Source organism: Coptis chinensis, chromosome 4 (assembly GCF_015680905.1).
Source record: "Coptis chinensis isolate HL-2020 chromosome 4, ASM1568090v1, whole genome shotgun sequence".
NCBI classification, from domain to species: Eukaryota; Viridiplantae; Streptophyta; class Magnoliopsida; order Ranunculales; family Ranunculaceae; genus Coptis; species Coptis chinensis.
The window spans coordinates 8,731,567-8,753,621 of NC_141459.1; the positions used below are offsets into that span (position 1 = coordinate 8,731,567).

Here is a 22,055-nt window from a genome sequence, read left to right on the forward strand (position 1 = left end):
CTGTAGTTCCCACTAGGCTATATGTTATGCCTCCTAATCGAAGTTCTATTGCGGTTCCCAATATGTTATCTGTTGTGCCTCCCAGTCAAAGATCTATTGCACCTCATAATCGGAGATCTGTTGCACAACGTCTTCGAAGAGAAAGGGAAATGCAAGTGCCTATAGATCACGATCAAATGACTATAGCACAACAAAATCGAGACCGAGAAAAAAAATGTTATGTCTGACTACATAGCAGATTCGTTTAAGAAGACGAGGTCAACGTATGAAGTTAGGTCCTCTTCATCAATGTATGATATCTCTTACAGAGAAAACCAACCTCCAGTCACAAAAGATGTAACAATGCAAAGTTGTGAGGATAACATTATGCAAGTCAAGTGCTTAAATTCTCACTCTTATGTTAGGTTTCAACATACTGTAAAGCGTGATATATCATAGGTCTATTTTTGCAGTGATCATGATATGACTGGATTTGACGAAAGTGAAGAAGAAATTTTTAATCCTCATAGAGGCCATGCGCTTCCAGTTCCAAATCGCCGTCACTTTTTAGGAAAGATGGATGTTCTTTGTCCATTTTGTTCGGCCCTTCATTGGAAAGATGAACAGTTATCGAAATCAAGGCACAACCAACCTTTATTTGGAACTTGATGTTTACAAGGAAAAGTTAAGCTACCGCTTCTTTCTCCACTGCCTCCGGCACTTAAATCTTTATTCGAAGGATCTAATAAACGTGCAAGATTATTCCGTGAGCAGATTCGGCAATGCAACGTGTGTAATGCCTTTACTAGTCTTGGTTGCAAATTTAATGATCGTGTGTTACATGGACGTGGTCCTACCTCATTCACTGTTCATGGAGAGTTGTGGCATCAAATCGGTTCATTGTTGCCTGATCCAAGGATGGAACCTAAGTTTTCACAACTTTATATTTATGATCCCCTAGCTGCTTTGGATCACCGCCACAATTGTAATCCGAATTTGTCAAGGGAAGTGTTGAAAATTATACAAGAAACTCTTCTACAGACCCACAAGTTTTGTGATATCTATAAGCAAGCATTTGAGGTTTTAACTGAAAATGCTTCTGAGAATAACAATGCTCTGGTCCATCTACACTATGATCCGCGTTCGGATAGATGAAGGTACAATCTTCTGACAACTGATGGGATTGCAGTGATATTGCCTGGGGATGGGAGTAAGGTTGATGTCATGCGTGATATTGTACTTCGCTTGAGAGGAGGGCATGAGTTGGAACGGATAAACTAATGTCATCCCGCTTATTTGTCTTTGCATTATGTTCTTCTGTTTCCTTATGGGGATTTGGGTTGGTCACCTGATTTGAAGTTGTGGGACATCAAGAGAAATGCTCCAAGCAATGCAAAACTCACCCAATTATTGTATTACGCCTACCGTTTGTTTGAACGACCCACAGAGTACTCATCCATCTTGCTGTGGTGTAAATTGTTGCATGAATTTTTGGTTGATGCTTGGGCTGCATATGAACAGAATCGGCTGCGATACATTAGACTAAATCAAGACACCATCCGTTCGGATGTGTACAAGTGCTTGACAGATGTTGCACTTGAGGGATTAAGTCCTGATCAAATTGGCCAACGGTTCATTTTGCCTTCCTCTCATGTTGGCAATAGGCTCATTTGGGAGCAACACCAACTTCAACATGAAGGCATAGGAGAAGAGACTGCAGTTGATGTGAGTCGTCTTAATGACGAATAACTTCATGCTTACACTGCTGTGACTGATTCAGTATATGGTGACAAGGGCAAACTTTTCTTTTTGAATGGAGCAGCTGGTACAGGGAAAACTTTTTTGTATAATATAATTGCAAAGGCTTGCCACAACATGGGTCTTATTGTCATCATGGTGGCATCATCGGGAATTGTATCTTTGTTATTGTCTGGTGGACGCACTGCTCATTCTACATTTAAGATTCCAATTGATGTGATGGATACCACTTTTTGTGGCTTTGCTAAACATTCCGACCTTGCTGACCTATTTAAAGAAACAAAACTAATTGTTTGGGATGAGGTGCCCATGCAACATAGATACTGTGTTGAGGCTGTGGATAGAACACTTCAAGATATTTGCGGAAACAAGAAGATATTTGGTGGTATCGCTACAGTTCTTGGTGGTGATTTTCGACAAACACTACCTGTTATACCGTTAGGCCAGAGAGAGCAATTTGTTGGTGCATCACTACAACGCTCTTTCCTTTGGAGTTATTTAGAAGTTTTGCACTTGGTACAGAACATGCAGCTTGAAATGGCGGAGTCTGAGAATGTCGAATTCGCCGATTTTTTGTTGGAGGTGTGTTATTAATGCCTTCTAATTAGAATGTTTTTTCTATATTAGTTCCATATATAAACGAACTATTTTAGAAACTAATGAATTCATTTTTTGCTTTGATTCATTTAGATTGGTTTGAATCCCAAAGAATGCGTACAATTGCCGAATGGAATCTGCAAGTGTACCAATATCCAAGAACTCATCTTCTCTGTCTATCCCCAATTGGATGTTATGGACACACCGTCTCCAACTTTCTTAACTGATCGTACTATTCTTGTCGCCCGTAATGATGATGTGAGTGCAATTAATGAGGTTGCATTGAATTTGTTCCCCTCGGGTGAAGTGCTTTCGAGTATTTGGCTACGATAAAATTATCGAAGATGATATTGATAATCCAAATGGGGCTCACTATCCCACCGAAGTTTCTCAACTCCCTTAACCCTTCTAGCTTACCACCTTTCAATCTCAAGTTAAAACCTAGATGCCCTATAATGTTGCTTTCGGAAACATAGCACCTAAAGATGGCCTTTGCAATGGGACACCTACTTATGGTGCTTCAATGTGCGAGTAAAGTCCTTCAAGCCAAAATTTTGACTGGAGAGAAAGCTGGAAATCCGGTACTCATCCCAAGAATATCTCTGGCTCCCTCAAATTCAGAGTTGCCTTTCAAACTATCAAGGCGACAATTCCCTATTCGACTAGCTTATGCCATGACAATTAATAAGTCGCAAGGTTAGTCAGTGAAATATGTTGGCATTGATTTGAGGACACCGGTTTTCAGTCATAGACAACTCTATGTGGCCATGTCCAGATGTACTTCTTCAAAAAGAATATCCGTTTTTCTTCCACCTAATGCAAGAAATTGTACCACAAATGTCGTGTACCAAAAAGTTCTTTTCTAAGGACATCGATACCAATGACAAAAGGCGAGTAAGAAATTAAAAATGCTACTTTTATTGATTTAGAAATTAAAGAATATGTTGTATCTATATATATAATATGTAAGTTTTATGATATATATATATATATATATATATATATATATATATATATATATATATATATATATATATATATTTATGATAGCGTGGATACTTAAAAAGTAAGAATAGAGATTATTTCATTTTGAGAACCATCTCTTTTGTAAATAATATGCTAAATGTATCAAGTCTAAAAATCATGTGTATGTGGTTTGCTTGCATGTACCAAGTTAAATTGCTAGAATTTTTCAAAGAATTGCAATTGCAATCATTGCTCCATGGCATTTATCCATATGGTAGCAGAATGGTGTGAACAGTATGCATAGAGGGGAGAATGAGAGAAATGAAGAACTTGATCAGTGGGCATTGAGTACTTATTTTATTTTATTTTATTTTTCCCTTTTGTTACTAGAATTAGCTCTAGGTGAAAATTTATGTAAAGTTTTCTTTAATGTTTAATGAGTTGTCTTTTAGTTTTAGAAGTAATTTGTATTATGTATAAATATGAAGTTATATATTTTGGTATGGTTGATCTATTAGAATTGTATTATTTGATTTTCAGGTTATGACAGGATTTAGGTTTTTGAAATGTTGAAAATACAAAGGAGACTCTGCTGGATTTTTTTATTTTTTTTAAAAAAAAAAAAAATGATGATGCTCTTAATTGAAGACTCTCTCCCCTTATTTTCCTCATTCTCATTCTGATATGTGTTGAATTAATGAATGTGTAAAGGTATGTGTAATGAGTTGGTTTGTGAGAAATGAAATGCATAGAATTGCAATCATTAAGCTCACTTGAGTATGTGTATGAAATGATTATGAAGTATAAAACTGTTGGAAATTGTTATATCATCGATCCAATGCTACTATAGAGATGGTCTCTTGGGGTGTTGTTGAAAAACAATGTGTTTAGAGTGCCGACTGGCACGGGCATTCACTAGTTGGAAACAATAGAGATTAAATATTTATGGGCTATACAATAATTTGCAATTGGAGTTGTAAAATTTTAATGGCACCTAAGTGGAGTCTATATGGAGGTGTACAACCCCCCCCCCCCAAGAGAGATCTCGGACCTAGATATAAAAGGGTGCAAACTGGAAGTTAGAGTTTCTCATATGATTCTGATAATCTGATATAACACCAGTTTGAGCAACATTTACAAAAGTTAGGGATGTTCAGCATCAAACATCCCCTTAATAGGCATTGAGATTAATGTAATTGAGACACTCAACTCTTGGAGATAGAGCTCCAGTGTCTTTGAGTTAAAACTAAAATCACAGATATTTCAATGTTTACTGTCAGACCAACTTACAGGTCTAATTTGAGATTGTAAGGTGAGATAAATTCATCCCATGCTTTCTACAATCCCTATTGCTTTAAAAAATGTAAAAAATACTTCATTTAACAAGCAACTTTAGAATTCACTGCTAAAACTGGTCATACTAAGGAGATGTCAGGATCTTGATTTCATCTATTCGGTAACATCTTCTCTAACATCACATGGAAATATGGAATGATAAATTAATTAATGAGTAATTTCAGATGTATAATAGTAACACATGGAATGATAAATTAATTAATGAGTAATTTGACTAATTTCAGATATATAATAGGGTTTTTTTTACTTAACCTCTCAAAGTTTGTACCCCTTTTAGTAAAAATTCCTAATTTTCAAAATCATTACTGATTGCCCCATTGGTATTTTGCATATTGACAAATTTGCCCCACATTCAAATTTGTAAAAACCACATTCAAATTTGGTCCATTTTCCAATCTCCCCTTCATTTTTCTCACCAATCAAATTCAACAACTCAATAAGCCCACTCCCCAAGTATATAATAAGCTCTTAGAGATATGCAGAAGAAACTTAGAAATCACAATGGCTTGTGCACTCATCTTTGATTAATATAATAATTACATTAAGCATTTTCTGGATGCCACCCAATAAGAAGGCAATATTCACTGCCACACACATACTAGGGTTATGATGGAGGAAGAACTATATAATTTACAAAAAAAAAACAGAGAAAAAGTTCAACTGAATCAAGCAGACCAAACAAACACATTCTGGGTAACAGTAAGATAATGTACTAGCACTTAAAGGTTGCCTTTTGAGTAGATCATGGCTTCGACAGTGGCGGTATTGACACTCCATTTACTACCTTGGCACCCCTTCCCTTGGCCATGTAAAGACCCACATGATGCATCAGCTCCTGTAAGATAAACAGATGATAAGAAGATAAGTCAGTGCTATACATTTTAATCTACGCAGTTAAAGGTGCTAATTAGGCGCTGAAGGTGAGCCTAGGCCCTAACTAGCACCGCGCAAGCCTAGGAGGCCTTAGTCATGAGATGTTTTGGGTAGCCTAGAGACTTGGCAATGGGCCTAGTTGAGCCTTTCACTGCATATGTTTTAATGAGAATATGTACATGATCAAAAGGCTGATTCTAATGACTTAAAAACGAAACCAAACACGATGTTGCTTAAAATAATTTGAGTACTGAAGAAATATGGAAAGGAAAGCCAAAGTGAAGAAATGGTAGAGCTTAGGTTTCTACGCAATCACCAAAGAAAGAGAATGGTGATAAAATATCAATGAGATAATGATCATATTGCTACTTTTTTCAGAGCTTCAAATCACACTTTCAAGTGTCAGCCTATTGGATTACCCAAAAAAGTGAAAAACAGTGTCAAGAAAACAGGACAGGATATAACTCTAGATACGTGGAGCATTAACATATAAAAAAAAACATATCAAGGCTGTATGTATTTTCTCATTAATCAGAGAGCTCTCATCTTTCATATACAATTCGATTGTATGTGTAAGGTGTCTAGAAGCTTGCAAACTACAGAAGAAATCCAAGACGGATGTTGCGAAAGTGACAAGTGATAGAGGCCAGAAACCTCCTTCCTAAAATGAGGAATTTCAAATTTGTTTTGTATTAGAGACTGTGTTTCTGTCAGGTTTGGAGGAGTAACAATCTATAAGCCTGGTCTCGCTATTCCCCTTTCACTTTTATTCTTCATCTACATTACATGGACACACCATACTTTAAAAATAATCCGTGTCGGATGCGTATCCACGTGTTTGTGTCAGACACGACACTGACACATATTGTATGTGATATACCCTCAGTTTTTGAAATTTCTCCGTGTCAGACACTTCGTATCCATGTCGGATACGGACACACATGTCCGTGTCAATGTAACTTAGATCTTTATCAATATCGTTTTCCGCCCCATAACCAACTTTGCCTGTCCATGATTCTCTGGATTCTAATTTGCAATCGTCACACATCAAATATATGATTTAAAAAATAAAAAACAAAACTGATTGTTTCTTGAAGATTCATGTCTTCAATCGGGATTCTGGAAAATGGGGGTGCTGGTCGACATCATTGGTAAATTTATCAGTTGGCAGGGCACTTGAATATGTTAATATTTCCTGCGTTTGTTTGCCAATGGTATCAGATTCCTTTTGCAAAAGACACTGTCTTAAGGGAATATCTAGACTCCCCCACTTTTCAGGACTGATTTACCATTGAAACAAAAAATGTTGTTTAACATGAACAGGACAACAAACTAAAAAATTTTCTTTATTTAAAGTGTCAATCCCAGGTCGTATACACATCATAAAAAGACAAACTTGAGCATAAAAACAAGAACTATGAATAAATTCCGGTCTTCCCAGAGATTAAAAAAGCCAAGTACCTGAGGATGTGCTAGAGCGCCTTTGATGTTTCTGGCAACATCAGCTGGGAAGTCAAATGTAGCGCAACCACGAGAATACACGACAACATCTTCCAGAGGAGGAAGGAAACCACGATTCTTCACAGATAATGTGGATGCAACAAAATCAAAGACGCAGATATCTGTGCATATCCCTACCACCAGTATCTAAACAAATAAAAAAAATTCAGTCAAAACATACACAAAGTTTGGTCTCCTTAATTTAACACTGTCCGCCAATAGCATATAATTAAAAAGGTGATGCATACTTACAACTTTGATCTCGTTGGATTTGACCCAATTTATAAACACATTTGATCCGTCTTCTTCAATGGAACCGAGAAAGCCATCGATACACTCTTTACGCCTAATGGTTACATTCGCTTCTTTCTCCAACCATTTCAAAGATGGAACAAAGTTGGATTCTTCTGTTCCAACTAAACAATGAGGAGGATAGGGATGTTCAGGTTTATCAGGTTGGTGCGTGTCAAGGAAAGCGAAAATAGGCCAGTTCATCTCACAAAACACCTTAGATAACCGTGTCGCCTCATCCACCATACCAGAGATTTGTTTATTTGGTTCTGGTGGTGCCTTAAAACAATCAAATAAAATCCAACATCAAATTCATATCAGATATTAAATAGAAAGATAATAACACAAGCATAAATCCATGGACAAATGGAAGAAAACAAAGTTATATATGAAAATCCCACAAATCCAACCCCATCTTTATAATATTAAAAAAAACTGTTGCAAAAATACATAATTTATTTTTTTTCTTTCCTAATATGAAGTTTTTTCTATTGATCAATTATACCCATTAATTATTAGAAAGGTATTAAAACATGCAACACCAACAAGAAGAAAGAAAGAAAAAGACTAACCAGATTGCCAGCACCAACAGTACAGAAACCGTTAATGATATCAACAAGAACAAGACCAGTTTTATCCTTATTTGACAAAACAAGAGATTCTTGATATAGAGGAAGCTCTTCTTTTACCATATCAACTACCTGCACGTTCACCATTTCTTCTTCTCCCGAGATTGAGAGAGTCAAGAGAAAGAGAAAAACTAGACTTTGCCGCGTCTAAGAATCTAGAGTCCATCTAGTTTTATAGGAGAGAGATTCTCATTCACGTAATATCTGGGAATCTCACATCACCTTTGACTTGGATGTGTGGACCCACCGTGCTAAGATTTCCTTAGTCCTTGCTAGCACTAGCACTAACACTAGACAATCACGAACTGAGTTATGCTGTCCAGCTTTCCAAAATAGATCACAACCGTTTATATAATGCCTCGAGATTTACATAAAAATGTCCGTGTATATTTCAATGAAAACCGATGGTACATACTGAGTCTGACAGCTACAACACAGTACTTTAAAACAGCAAAACCGGACTCGTGAATGACTCTGAATATTAAATGCCCTCGGGATTACAAATATATGGCAGATTTATGCTGAATTAATTTTCAACTGTTGATTCATCGCATAACACTAAAAAAGTGGTAATCTTTGAGGGTTAGTACTTAAGTTGGGCGAGCTCGAGACATGTAATATTTAGCATACATTCGTAACACATGCGACTCAAGCAACGTTATATTCTCATCATCAATTCGTTGCAGTATTCGTCATGACAAGAACATGTAGCTATATTTTTACTTAGCAATTTCCAACAGTTAAATTGTAGATACGACATAATCTTGATGTAACGCACTAACCACCCATATATATTAAATTACTAATTGCAGATTAGAGTAGATACCGATTGCGTCACTCTCATTTACTCTATAAAAAAAGAAAGCCAAAAACGACCACACAATTAGGACTGGGAGATACCAATTGTTATAGGTGGTTCGGATCGAATTTATGAAGCAAAAACGCCACACAATATCGGCCTGGATATGGCTATATCCTAATAGTTTCATAATATCCGAATCCAATTAAAATTGAAATTGAATATCCGAACCGATTAATCCGATTGGATAACACTAAAAATTTAAAAAAAATCCAAAAATTATATCCCAATCTAAATTCGGCATATCCGAACCCAAATACATAAACGGATATAAAAATCAACTTGAAAATGATGTATTCGGTAATCGGGTCGGGTCGGATTCGGTTCTATCCAACCCGATTTCCTGCCCTACACACAACCACCAATCGTCTGACTTACGTTTGGGCTTTGGGCCTATGGACCAGTACATTTGGGCCGTAGTGGATGGGCAATGTAGTGGGCCTAACCCATTCACCAAACTTGAAGAACTTGAACAAGTGCAAAAATGGCTTTGAGCTCGTTTTTTACATGCTGTTTTGTTCATCGTCGCTTCGTTTCCATCATGAAAACCTTCACAACTTAGACCACAACTCAAAACTATGAGACATAGAGCAATTTAAAAGATACACAAACTTGGGCTTTGAAGATGTGGTGAGACAAAGTTGAAAAAGGTTGCACTTTTGGGGTAATTTCTTTGTCTTTTTTGATTACTTGCACTCTATTTATATCAAAGTTTTAATCTTTTTTGTTATTTTAGATTGGTTTGTTTGTGTTTTTGAATTGCTTAAGAAATGAAGGATGTTTGCTTTGTATATGAGCTGGAATGTGTTTTTTTTAGGCTTAAAAAAATGATGCCCAGCCAATTCTATACTGTGAAAACCTGCTGAATTGTGAATAAATGAGATTTTGTTGTAAGGAATAGAAAAGGGTATTTGATACTGTGGCAAAATGTGGTATGAGAAGATGTTGGTTGGTAAATGGTTTGCTTTTATTGGATTTTGAAGATATGCAAGATTTTTGAAGTGTAGTAGGGCAGTTTTATTTTTACTATTTGAAATTTTATGGTGAAATGCATCAGCTTTGACCCCATAGTATATCATTAGTAGGATCAAGGAAAACATCGTTACATTTTAGTATTTTACATATATACGAATACATCACGTATCTTTGGTTATATTGTTGATAACCATTCTAGTGCGATTTGGATTTCAAAGCACAGTTCAAAGTATAAGTCACTAAAGAAAGCCACAAATTGAGGATATCTTCAGAGGTCAATGGCTTTAGTTATTCACGGGACATCTTAGTAATGATTGGTGATAGTGTAAGGGAAATTCGATTAACTTGGTACACCCTCATGCAGCATAGTCTAGTAAAGTTTTGAGTTAGAAGGAGCATATGAATTGAGGTGTTCTAAAGGAGTAAGAGGAAGAGGACATAAATGTATTTAAGAGCGGTAGTGTTTTTTTTAAAAAGAAACCTCAGATAGAATTGTATAGTAACCCTGATTTGTGTATTATATAGGCTACGAATTATATGAAACTACAACTTTGGACAAAATTAAATAGTAACCCTGATTCGTTCATTAAATAGGCTACAAATATCAACAAAATCGATTGGATGAAGGTTAGTTATTCATCCTACCTGAAAAGCTTTAGGGTATGGATTTATTTTTGGAAACTCATTAAACAAAGCGCCAGTAGCTCAGCGGTTAGAGCGTCTCTTGTACATATCACACGGGCTATTCTTTGAATAAAGCCATCAGAAGACGTAGGTTCGAGTCCTACCTGGCGCATATTTCTTTTTTTGGTGAATGCATGCGCTTTCCTTCCTTGTATCATTGTGGCTAAGAGTTTTCCATAAGTGTTTCTAAATAAATTTGTAAAGGAAATATACTACTAAAAGTTTTAAGAGTATCTTAAATGTCTTTCTTTTGGTTAAATTGCTTTTTATTTACAAAATTATGAAGTGATGTAGTCACTTACTTCACTAAGATTCTCTTAACTTCTGCAATGTGTACTGCTGAAAGTTTAGCAAGAGTTATCGGATGGAGTCACCAAAGAGTGAGGGAAACTAAAGAGTTAGAACTTTAAATGATATAAGTTACCATCCATTGTGAGAAACTCGCACAATCAGAATACACAACTTCCGAAACAGCTGAATGGATAAATGCCGTTAGTTGACACAAATGTGACTCCTTCAACTCAGCCCAAGACTTTAGAACAAGGAGTTGTACATTTGGAAATTAGTTCAACAAAGCACTAGTAGCTCATGGTTATGTAGAACATGAGTCTTACAAAGTTCCTGATGTGCGTCCTCAACAGTTTTTACTTTAGGTGAAGCACATGCGCTTTCCAGGCTTGATTAATTTAATTTAGGTGGGCTTTTAGTAGTTTCCCATTATTTCGTACACTAAGATTTTAAAGAAAGATATAACAAAATGTGTTCTCTATTATTTTCTTAAACGTAGCAGATTTGGTAACAATTGGTGAAGGGAACTCCATTACGATAGAATTTATGCTGTCAATGTGGGCTGCCGTAAAAGTTTAGTTTGGTGACTGTATAGGGTGAGGATTCTAAAATAGTATGGAGTAGAGTAAGGAAATGAACTTTCTCTGTGTTTAGAGCATGTGTGGAACTCGACTAACATTGGATTAAGCCTAATGAAGAAATGTTTTTTCTTTAACCAACTCATAATTTTCAGGATAGAATGGACTTAATGGTGTATTTGGATAATCTTTCGACAGATTTCCAGTAGTGCAGTGGTGAGAGCTGTTGTTTTTTATGTCCATAAATACAACTCATTCCTTATAAAAAATGTTAGGTCCAGCCCTCCAAGGGCATATGTATTCCACACTCAAGAATATGTTAGTGGGGCTCCGAGGGATACCCCTAATAAGGTGTTTAATTACAAGATCGCCCTCTGTTTTAGTTATAAGCTTTGTATAAGATGAGGGTTCTAAAATTGCTAAGAGGGATACTTTAGGGATGTACTCCAAGGTGGTAAGTGACTGAGAGTAAATTGGAATGAACTGCACGTATTGTATGGAGAAACATGATTCATTCAACTGATCTTTAACTTTGTAGGATAATGTTTTGTATTAGAAAATTAATTTGACAAACTGTAAGTAGTTGATGGTTAGAGCATCTACTTTATCTAACATAAACACTGTCAGAGGCTCGAGTCCTACCTGACGAAATAATTATTGTGTCTAGATCTGTAGGATAGTGTTGTGTTTTGCTTCATTTCTTTCTTTTTATTAAATTTTTATTATTTTGTTATTTTTTAGAATTTATTTCATTTTATTTGTTTTGCTTTATTTTTTGGAGATAGGTCTGCGTTTTGTTCTCTTACGGAAAAGAAACCTGTAAAAAGTGTTTATTCACTATAATTTTTGACAAATGAACTCCATTAGTATTATCCTAATTCATAAGTAGAGCAAAAAAGCATCAATAGCTCTGTCTATATGTCAATTTGATGCTTGTTTCCTTGTATGTTTACATATTTTCTTTGTTATGAGATAATAATACTGAGGGAGTGAAGAAAGAATAAGAGTTAGAGTTGGGCGTTTTCTCAGTGTCTGCAAAATATTAATATATCTACTTTTGCAACCATGCGCAGTCGATCATTCTATCAGTATCGTTCAGCTGGTCAAATGGTCAGTTAGATGGACAGTTTCTGAGAGTTAGTGCCTTTTACCACTGCAGAGGTCTTCAATAATGTTTTTTTTTATGATGTTGATTGCAGGCTATTTTTCATATGCTGTGTTTGTAACTTTGTACTGGTATTTCATACCGACAGGCTGGGAGCAAAGAAAGAAAAATGGAACTGACTGAATTTTTCCCTCAAAATTTGTCTTTGGGGAAGATCTGGTGTTATTTTGTAACTTGGAATTCTTTGTTTGTTATTAACTCTATGGACTCGTTTCTTCAACCGAATAATTCATTTTCTATTAATCATTTATATTGATATCTAATTTCTCACCTAGAATAATTTATACTCATTCTAGGGGGTAATACTAGCTAACCCCAATTCGGGAGGGGGTGGGTGGGGAACTAGTTAACCCAATTTTCAAATTTTATGCTCCATTAACGTTTGGGTGTGCTTCCTAAAATAATGTCTCCTACTACCTACAGACTCTCCATATGCTTTACTGATCAACATTTGGGCATTGCTATTTTGCACTAATTGAATTTCAGATATAACACAGCCATATGTGGAGCCTAGTGGTATCTTTGCTTCGTTTCAGTTGAGTGCATTTTGAACTGCAAAAGAGAGACGTACACAATAATTAGGGTTCCTGCAAGGAGAGAAAAGTGGTTACAAGTGATAGCAGAACACTTTCCACAGTTTGGTAACTGTTGTATAAAATTCAATCAACTCCAATACTCTACCCAATAAATGGAACATCTTTACCAATATATTATGAAAATCTTATACACCATCACAACTACTATTTGAGGCCGGGCAAGGGTGTTCCAACATCTTGTCAAACATACTCCACAAACACGTCCTGTATATCAAATTTTGAATAAAGAAAATACACGTGCTACAATATCTGTTATCTGGACAGCACTAAGACATGTCCAATGGATGTAAAATTTTCCTGGATTACTCTTCTTCATAAATCTATATCATCTCCAACATCCGCTGAAATTTCTGGGGAACTGGAGAGGGAGCTACAAACTTCATCGAGCTAGAGATTGGATCAGACAGCTACATCAAGAGTAGCAAATTGTATTATCACCATACATCTCTAAGATATCTTCCATCCATCTGGAGTTTCTTCACAGTAGCCTCAGCTTTAGATGATTCCACATGTTCCTGAAACAGGACAGGTTAGTTTGTAAAATGCCAACAGGTTTCCAATGTTAACCTGCAGTATGCTAGCGAAACACCAAAACAAATATCTGTGAAGAGCGTGTGCCAGCATTGAAGAATGGATTCTGGAAGACATCTCAGGATAGTTTGATTAAGCAAATAAATATAATCAATTTGTACTCTTTATAGGGGAAAACACACTAAATGAACAGCGAACAGAAAAAAAAAAAACGACAATCCACAGGGGCATTTATTACCAATATAAGTATCAATTTACATCAACAGTCTCGCTTGATCAACCAGTTATACAAGTCGATTCTCAAGTCATACAAATAGTCAACCTCGTCATTACAATTGTCAACATTAAAACACAAACATAAGGCCGAATATATTGGAAGTGAAGGTCCTTAACCGTTTCAAAAGTTTAGTTCAAATAACAATTAGATTACTTTCTACTAGCCTTACATAAACCACAGTATATTTATTCTTTCCAACCATATTAAATATAGAAAAAAAATTCTCGGTTTTCCTTTTAATTATGTTCAATATATACATATACGTCTTTCATTTGGCTGTACAATTCGCCACAGTAATCATGGTTTGACAACATATGCTGCAAGAACTAATTAAGTAAATATCTAACATCGACCCCCATAAAATATGTGTATTATTTTGATGTAATTACAGTTTATTTTTATTTTGTAGTATTGGAACGGGTTCAATATTATTCTTTAAGTACTCTTTACATCTTTAAAGTTACTCCTTAGTGGTTAGTACTAATAATATGAGGGAAGTGGACATGTTTGGTGTTTTTTGCACGCAAGTAAGGAAATGGACATGTTTGGTGCTGTGCAGCATAAGGAATTAACTTTATATTACAATAATGGGTTCCAATCTTGTTGTTTATATGATTTATACCAGTCCATTATATTTATCATCGATATTAAGATCATGTGGAGGAAAACAGACATATTCGGGTATTGTTGCAGTTCTTGGTAAAGTTGGTCCCTTCTGCTCTTTACCTTTTAAAACCTATCTTGAAGCCTCTGGACCCTCTATAAAGTCCGGTTGCATTTACCTTTTTTCTTTAACGTTTATCAACCACACCATCTGTAAACAATGTTAATAGAGACACACCTTTCATGAACAGGAGCAGTCACATCATCTGTGACTCATCAAATACGTGCTCTAATCAACATATATTGTTTTGATTGTTGGTAAGGGATTAAGCAGACACCATAACAAGCCAACAAAAACAGTAGGTGCGCATACAGAGGCAAAAACGCACACAACATCTGAACATATTCATATAAGTTAATACGCTACCTGTTCTTGGACTATAGTATGCAACATCCGATGGACATCTCTAGCCATTCCCTTGGCATCACCACATACATAGAGATAACCTCCGCCGGAGATTAGACTCCACATGTATGCTGCCTGCACAGAAAATGACGATCAATTATGTGTAAGTATCAAATACCGTCTATTACATACTTTTGTAGTCAACTTACTTTCTCCATCATCTTGTGTTGAACATATTCCTTCTTTTCCCCTTCACGTGAGAATGCAACTACAAGCTCCGATATTACTCCTTGTTCCACAAAGTTGCTGAGCTCATCCTCGTATATGAAATCCTAAAGTTGGAGACAAATAGACATGAAGTTAAAAAGTTAAATGGCATCAAACTGTCAATCACTTGCCCAACTCATTGGTAACTAGAAATAATCGCAGTGTATGTAACAACTCTAACTAGATATAATAGAAAGACAGGACTCATGTTGGCCTGGCCAATCTCAACTAGCAGGAAAAGGCATTCTAGAAAATCAAGATGCGACTGACAAAGCAAGATATCTTAATTGGCACATTCAGTAGATAGATTGAGAACTTCCTTAACTTCACTTTTACGTTTTCCCAAAATTGACTCAATGCCATATAATTAATTCTTTTTAAAAGCAATTATTTAGAGTGAGATTCAAAATATATGATGACAATCCCATAAAGAAAATAAAATGCATGTCAATCAACAACATACCATCTTGCGATTCCTACAGCCAAAAAAGAGGACAGCAGGACCAAGTTGAGCACCATCTTCTTTCAGGGCTAATCTTTCCTGAAAAGTAAATTAGGATCTGAGACATTATCTTCTATATGAAACTTTTTTGCACACATATCCTATATAGAAATAATAATGCCTTGCATGAAAAGCTCCTTAAATACCTGCAAAAACCCTCTAAATGGTGCTAAACCAGTACCAGGTCCCACCATGACTATCGGAATTGAAGGATCGGCTGGTAACTTAAAATTTGATGTCCTAACATATACTGGAGCCCAACTACAATCCTGGCTTTTCTCAAGAGGAACTGCATTCTATTGATAATTAACGCAATTGAGTTAGATAACAATTAAAGGCAATTGAGTAATACACAACTGCCTTGCATATGGCATATAGCAAGTCTACTGCAGACATTCAATTTCAAAAAGAAAATATAGAGGGTCGAAATTAGGAATGTTAATCAATCCAACCTTCATCCAAGTTGAACATACTCCTTTGTGAATCCTTCCTGTTGGACTTGGGCCATAAACCAGAGCACAGGTTACATGTATTCTAGAAGGAGAAAACCTGCACAAGATACAGAGTAGGCACCCGACATCTTTCTTGAGAGACAGTTCCAGATTAAAAAAAAATGCTTAAAGATGCAATGCCTCGAAGAATATTACCTAGGAGAGGAGGAGATGGAATAGTATCGAGGCTGTAAACGAGGGGTTACTGCTGCGAAAAATACACCTAGAGGAGGTTTGGCTGAAGGAAATTCAGCCATAACTTCCAAAAGACCTCTCTGACTTCCAACAATCCATTTTGAATACTCTTCCTGGAAGATATATAAACCACAAGTAAACAAAAAGACCACAGATAAACCATATAAATGAAAGCAGGATGAAACACACAGGTGCTTGGACTTGAAACTATTATCAAGAAAAAGAAACACTTAAGTTTTGGAATAACTTGTCAACCTTTCCCTCAGGAGATGCTAACAGCTTTAGTTTATCAGCTTCACCAGGTTCAGATGCATGGGCAGCCAATGCAAGCAGAGCAGCCTAGAAGTGCCAATAAAAAAAACCAAATAGCAAAAGCATAGTGAGTAATAAGACTAGAAGAGTGGAGGAGCTTATGATAACTGAATGGAATCCAATTTCACCTTTTTAGGAGGGCTCAAAAGATCAGCATAACGAGCGAGTGCAACACGTAAGGTACAAGGACCAGGGAAAGGAGGGGGTAAGGAGCTTCCCTGGGAAGTGCCATCCACTTTGTCAGTGTGAAGCGAAAAAAGTATAGCCAGAGATTGACCTAACAGTTTCGCTGCTTCCTCAATAGTTTCCTCACAATTCTCGGCATAAATACCAACATGGTCTCCAGTGTCGTATCTAAGGAAAAGCACATGGATTCATATTTGATGCTAGAGAAACAAAATGCAATCTCAATAGATTATTTATGACTAAAAAAGAAACACTATGGACTTCACTTACTCGGGAGATTCATCATGTTTTTTTTTTTTTTGATTGGCAAGCCTGTTTTAAATGAGTTTAGTAACTCTTTGATTGGCAAATTATATTATTTGTAAGGATCAAATAATGAGCGGAACGACATTTTTATTACACTGACTAAAGGGTCGGATATTAAACATATTCATATGATGATGAACTTACGTAAGACCAGTGCCTGATATGTCCAATTCCAGATGTATGCATGATCGGTCAGATTCAGGCTTGTGAAGCTCTTTTCGAACAGCAACATTGGCTCTTCAGGCAGAAGAAACAAGAAGAATATTAGTTAACAATCTACAATGTAACAAAATAATATAAGAACAAAAACATCAATTAATAACAATACTCATACCTAATAAAAGAAATGTTATCTACATGAATTACCTGCAAGGATGGTGAATGTCAAACACAGCATTCCCATTTGCATTTCCGTTTGCCATGCTTAGGCATTTATCATCCGAGGCTGTGACAGTAGGATCATGATAAATAACCCGATATTCAGGAACGGTTGCAGTGTATGGAGTAGCTATTGTGTTCACATCATCCTCATCTCTAAGTATCTGATCCAATTCTGGCCATAGTGATTCTCTCCTACACACATTAATCATTACTTTAGTGCTAAACAGTCAACAGAAACCCTACCTCTTCCTCCAGATGAGACACTATACCAATGCTGGGAGAATGACCCACAACCACAAATCCCGATTTTCACATGGAGAGAGTGGAGAAGAATCTGGTACATCACTATGCGTACCTAATTGTATTTTTGTGTATGTATTATCATTGATAAAGAGAAATAATTGAGCTTTTTGTATGTACAAATTCAGTTTTCAGCAATTTTTTTACTAAGCGAAACAGTGGAGTAAAGAACTACTAACAGTGGGAATTATATTGGACAGGTTAGTTACGATAAGGAAAACAAGGAAGGAGAAGAGAAGAAAATATCATTGATCGGTTTCCTTTCAAAGAATAAATCCAAGTTGACACTTTGCAGACAAATGATATTGGAGATATCAAAGCAGACACTTAACATTTCATGTCATTGTTTTCCTTTATGTTTGGATCATGGGGAGTCACATAATTCGAGTTTCATTTCGAGTCAAGATTTTGAGAGGGGGGAGGGGGGGGGGGGGGCAAGTTTGATGACGAAACTTGATATGTTCATGCGACTTGAATTTTGAAGAAACTGTATAACTTTTAAAATCATCTTATTTCTTTTCTCTTTTCTTTGCTTTCCTTTTTCCTCTCCCGTGATTATGAAAACTGTATAAATTAATATTACATAGGCATAATAAGTGAAACGGAAAAATAGTTATGCAATTTATGTGGTCTTTACTAATATAAAATTTAAGATACATAACAGCCACTACACGAACATGAGCTGAAAGGCCTGAAAACTATAACATACCATGCTGTAAAATCATCTTCAATGCATTGGTCATCATCCCCCATCCCCACTTGAACAAGACGCTTTGCACCTATCACAACGACCACAACAAAGTTAATCCCTCGGTCACTGAGTAAAGGTTATCTTTAAGCCATATAAGAAATGTGAACTGAACTCAGTAGAAGTTAATATCTTGTACAGAAATCAACTAAGATGTGTGGTTGTCGCAACTCAATAACTTGCAGTTCACTGTCTATGCATGTTAATCCATCAATAGTTTAAGTTAAAAGGCATCACAACAAACATAGTGGGTGCCAGATCTATCCTGTTCAATTGGATTCATGAAATGTTTGAGCAAAATGCAGCACAAACATGTCAATGGGAAAAGTAATTATTCATTCTAGAGCTGTATTGAGGGAATAGAAGCACACAAGAAAAAAATGCAGCACAAACATGTCAATGGGAAAAGTAATTATTCGTTCTAGAGCTGTATTGAGGGAATAGAAGCACACAAGAAAATAGTATAAGAAAATTAGCATGGAATGCAATTTAGAATACGCAGGTGAATTGGGTTAATACCTTGTTCAATAAGTTGTTCATCCAAATCTTTCGCAATCTGTTTCAGAGTGGTACTTGTCAATAATTCCCAAAATATATGAAACTGATGAACCTTACCAGGATAGAGATGTACCTTATTGAAATGCTCATACTGGCGATTACCCAAACCAAATACACCAAATGTGAGTTGTTGAAGCCAGGCTCCTCTTTCATGTTCCTAGATGGTATTGCCACAAATTGTCAGAGTGCTTAAGAAGGTACGACTTATGAGAATTCCATGAGATACGACAGATTTTATCTAGTATATGTTCAATATTTACCTGAGTAAACCACTTATGAAATCTTGCAGCATTATCTGTCGGCTCACCATCGCCATATCTAAAAATTTAAGCAAAATCATGTATGCGCACCTCAATTAGAAAATTAAAAATGACATTTGGAACCAAAAAAAAAAAAAATAATACAGTTTCATCAAAAAATTAGCACAGTAAGGATTTCAGCTTACGTGGCCACCATGAAAAATGCCAACGTCTCTTTCTTTAATTTCTCCTCATATATATCATCATCAGCTGCATAATCATCCTAATGAAAATACACATAATTAAAGTATGCCACGCCAAACTTTTAACAGATTCGACATCCCATAGAGATAGACAAAATACATGTAAGACATACCAGGTCAACTACTTTGACAACTGCTTTTTCGTACCTAGCCTTAATCTCTTCTGCCAATGCCTGTCACAAAAAGGGATTAAACAACATATACATAGTATTATTCTTATTTTTTATGAACAAACTTGGAAGTGATCGGTAACAGAGAATGAAGACGGTTGTGAACTTAAATCAAAGATATCATTCTACTAACAATCATAACCTATACTAACATTTGCCGATGCCACATCCATATCTTTGAAGAAAATAATAGTTCAAACAAAAATTTCAATTCAAGTTGCTTGATTTTAGTCCAGTGTATAATATATACTACACCAGTAATAAAATACCCAAATGTCATAAAATTCAACTACAACTGAATTATCAGATAACAAATGTAAACAGACAACTTAAAGTTTTACATACAGCAATTGGGTTTTCCCTATTGTTTCTCAGCAATCAAAGCATCCTAAAAAATTTTACTAAAATTCACAATTTAAACCAATTCATTTTGGATTGAAAAATGAACATAACAAAATCCTCAAACTAATAATTCACAAAATAATTAAAAAAAAATAGTAATCCCCCGTTATTCATTCAATCAAAATTAATCATAATTCTTCCAAATTTTCATCAAAATATAACAAAAATTGCATAAAAATCCAAACTTTATTCACAATTAGACCAAACAAGCAGAAGGGGCATCTCCAAAAAAAAAAAAAAAAAAAAATCACCTTAGCAAAACCTTCCGCAGTACCAGTTTGAGTACCAAAAAAGATAGTAACTTTAACTTTGCCAGGCTCAATTTCCACTTCTTCTTCTTCTTCTTTAAAGATAACAGGTTTCAAATTCTCAATACTCTTTTTATTCTTCTCACTATCAAAAGTTTTCCTCCATAGAAAAAAACCAATACCAATTATAACAGCAAGTGAAGTAGTGAAAATTATTAGAATCTTTTCTGGATCAGAAGATTCTCCCCCAAGTGAGATTCCTAGTACTGATTCTAATGTGTTTACTAGATTCTTTGATGTTGATGTCATGTTTTTTTTTTCCTTAAAAAGAGATTAGCTTCGGAGAGATTAAGATTAAAAAAATTAAAAAATAAAAAAAAACGAGGATGGATCGGTTTTTATTGTTCCAGCTCTCCGAGCTTCTCTGAATTTTATCAAAAAATTGAGTAAACCGATAAAAGCGGAGAGAGAAAGAAAGAGGACTTTTTTTTAATATTTTACAGCTAAATATAAGAAAAGAGATGATGATGATTCATGGTTTGCATGAATAGTACGTCATGTACGTAAAAAGGTAACTTTTTTTGCTTTTTTAGATTCCAATGTTTTGGGAATTTTTTTTAGGACAAAATTACCTGAATTTGTTGATTAAATTTCGGTTTGTTTACTGATGACATAGCATTTTGATGAAGTTTTTTTAGCCATATATGTGCTGAAAATCCAAATATTTAAGCGCCCATACGAGAGGTAGAGAATAGAGAGCAGAAACAGTAACGTTTTTCCACCATCCACAAAACTTGAACTGGCTGGAGCCTCGTGTATCGAGCTAGTTCCCTTAATGTTTACATGGAAGAGGCGGATACCACAAGAAATGTTCGTAAAATGAAATACTATAAGCTTTGTAGCTCAATTTTTTTTTTAGTAAATTAAGTTCCATTCAATTATGTCTTGACTCGGGATCATTTGAGAAGATAACTTATTTTGATTTTATGGCAGCATAATGAGCACGCTTTCATTGTTAAGATGGCTATTATACAATCAAAATGATCGGAATACGTATAGTCCCAACTCCCAAGCGCACTTGAGAGCACATGAACACAACTATGTTGTTTACTATAAACAAAGTTTAGTGGACATGTGGAATAGACTGTTCAACCTAATTTATATAATAAATGGATACCAATTTGGTCTTAGAATCATGACATCAGAAAAAAGACAATCTCATCAAGGAAACAAATAAAAGGCCACTTGGTTGGTCTGTAAGTAGTCCAGTAGAAAAAAATCAGCTTCAGGAATATTCATTTGTATAAAAGTGTCCGTTTCCATATGGCATATTCGTCACTTTAGGCCGAATGCAAAGGGAAATTTGGTTATTTTGAGGTAAGGTGCGACTATTTTTTTTATGGTGTCTCCAAGATTACTTTATTTTTTATATTTTTAAGCAACAGAGAAGAGAAGGGATTAAGGACAACTAGACAACAAGGCTTTGGAACTAGTGATGAGGCCCATGAGCGGGTCAATCACTCTTAGGGGCGATAAAAGGACTGGGCAGGCTAGCCCATTCCTCAAACTATAAAAG

At 35.6% G+C, this 22,055-nt stretch overlaps 2 protein-coding genes and 1 long non-coding RNA gene across 3 annotated transcripts; 1 reads left to right on the top strand and 2 right to left on the bottom strand.

The window, feature by feature from the left end:
• Positions 1–5,150: 5,150 nt before the first annotated feature.
• On the bottom strand, positions 5,151–8,141 carry NIC1 (nicotinamidase 1). The gene is made up of 4 exons (XM_086606712.1): positions 7,893–8,141; positions 7,282–7,599; positions 6,991–7,176; positions 5,151–5,491 (listed from the first exon to the last, which is right to left on the bottom strand). The coding sequence occupies exons 1-4, from the start codon at positions 8,034–8,036 to the stop codon at positions 5,399–5,401; spliced, it is 741 nt and encodes a 246-aa protein (XP_086462838.1). The 5' UTR covers positions 8,037–8,141; the 3' UTR covers positions 5,151–5,398.
• Positions 8,142–9,232: 1,091 nt separating this feature from the next.
• On the top strand, positions 9,233–12,754 carry LOC147501688 (uncharacterized). Its single transcript, XR_015221434.1, has 2 exons — positions 9,233–9,472; positions 12,533–12,754. It is a non-coding gene; the product is annotated as an uncharacterized LOC147501688 (long non-coding RNA).
• Positions 12,755–13,176: 422 nt separating this feature from the next.
• On the bottom strand, positions 13,177–20,980 carry LOC147501689 (NADPH--cytochrome P450 reductase-like). Its single transcript, XM_086606713.1, has 18 exons — positions 20,483–20,980; positions 19,773–19,832; positions 19,603–19,679; positions 19,418–19,475; positions 19,231–19,314; positions 19,119–19,155; positions 18,561–18,630; positions 17,537–17,743; positions 17,315–17,407; positions 16,807–17,032; positions 16,622–16,705; positions 16,328–16,479; positions 16,133–16,229; positions 15,827–15,976; positions 15,642–15,719; positions 15,121–15,243; positions 14,933–15,046; positions 13,177–13,609 (listed from the first exon to the last, which is right to left on the bottom strand). The coding sequence occupies exons 1-18, from the start codon at positions 20,786–20,788 to the stop codon at positions 13,529–13,531; spliced, it is 2,097 nt and encodes a 698-aa protein (XP_086462839.1). The 5' UTR covers positions 20,789–20,980; the 3' UTR covers positions 13,177–13,528.
• Between the last annotated feature and the right edge of the window lie 1,075 nt (positions 20,981–22,055).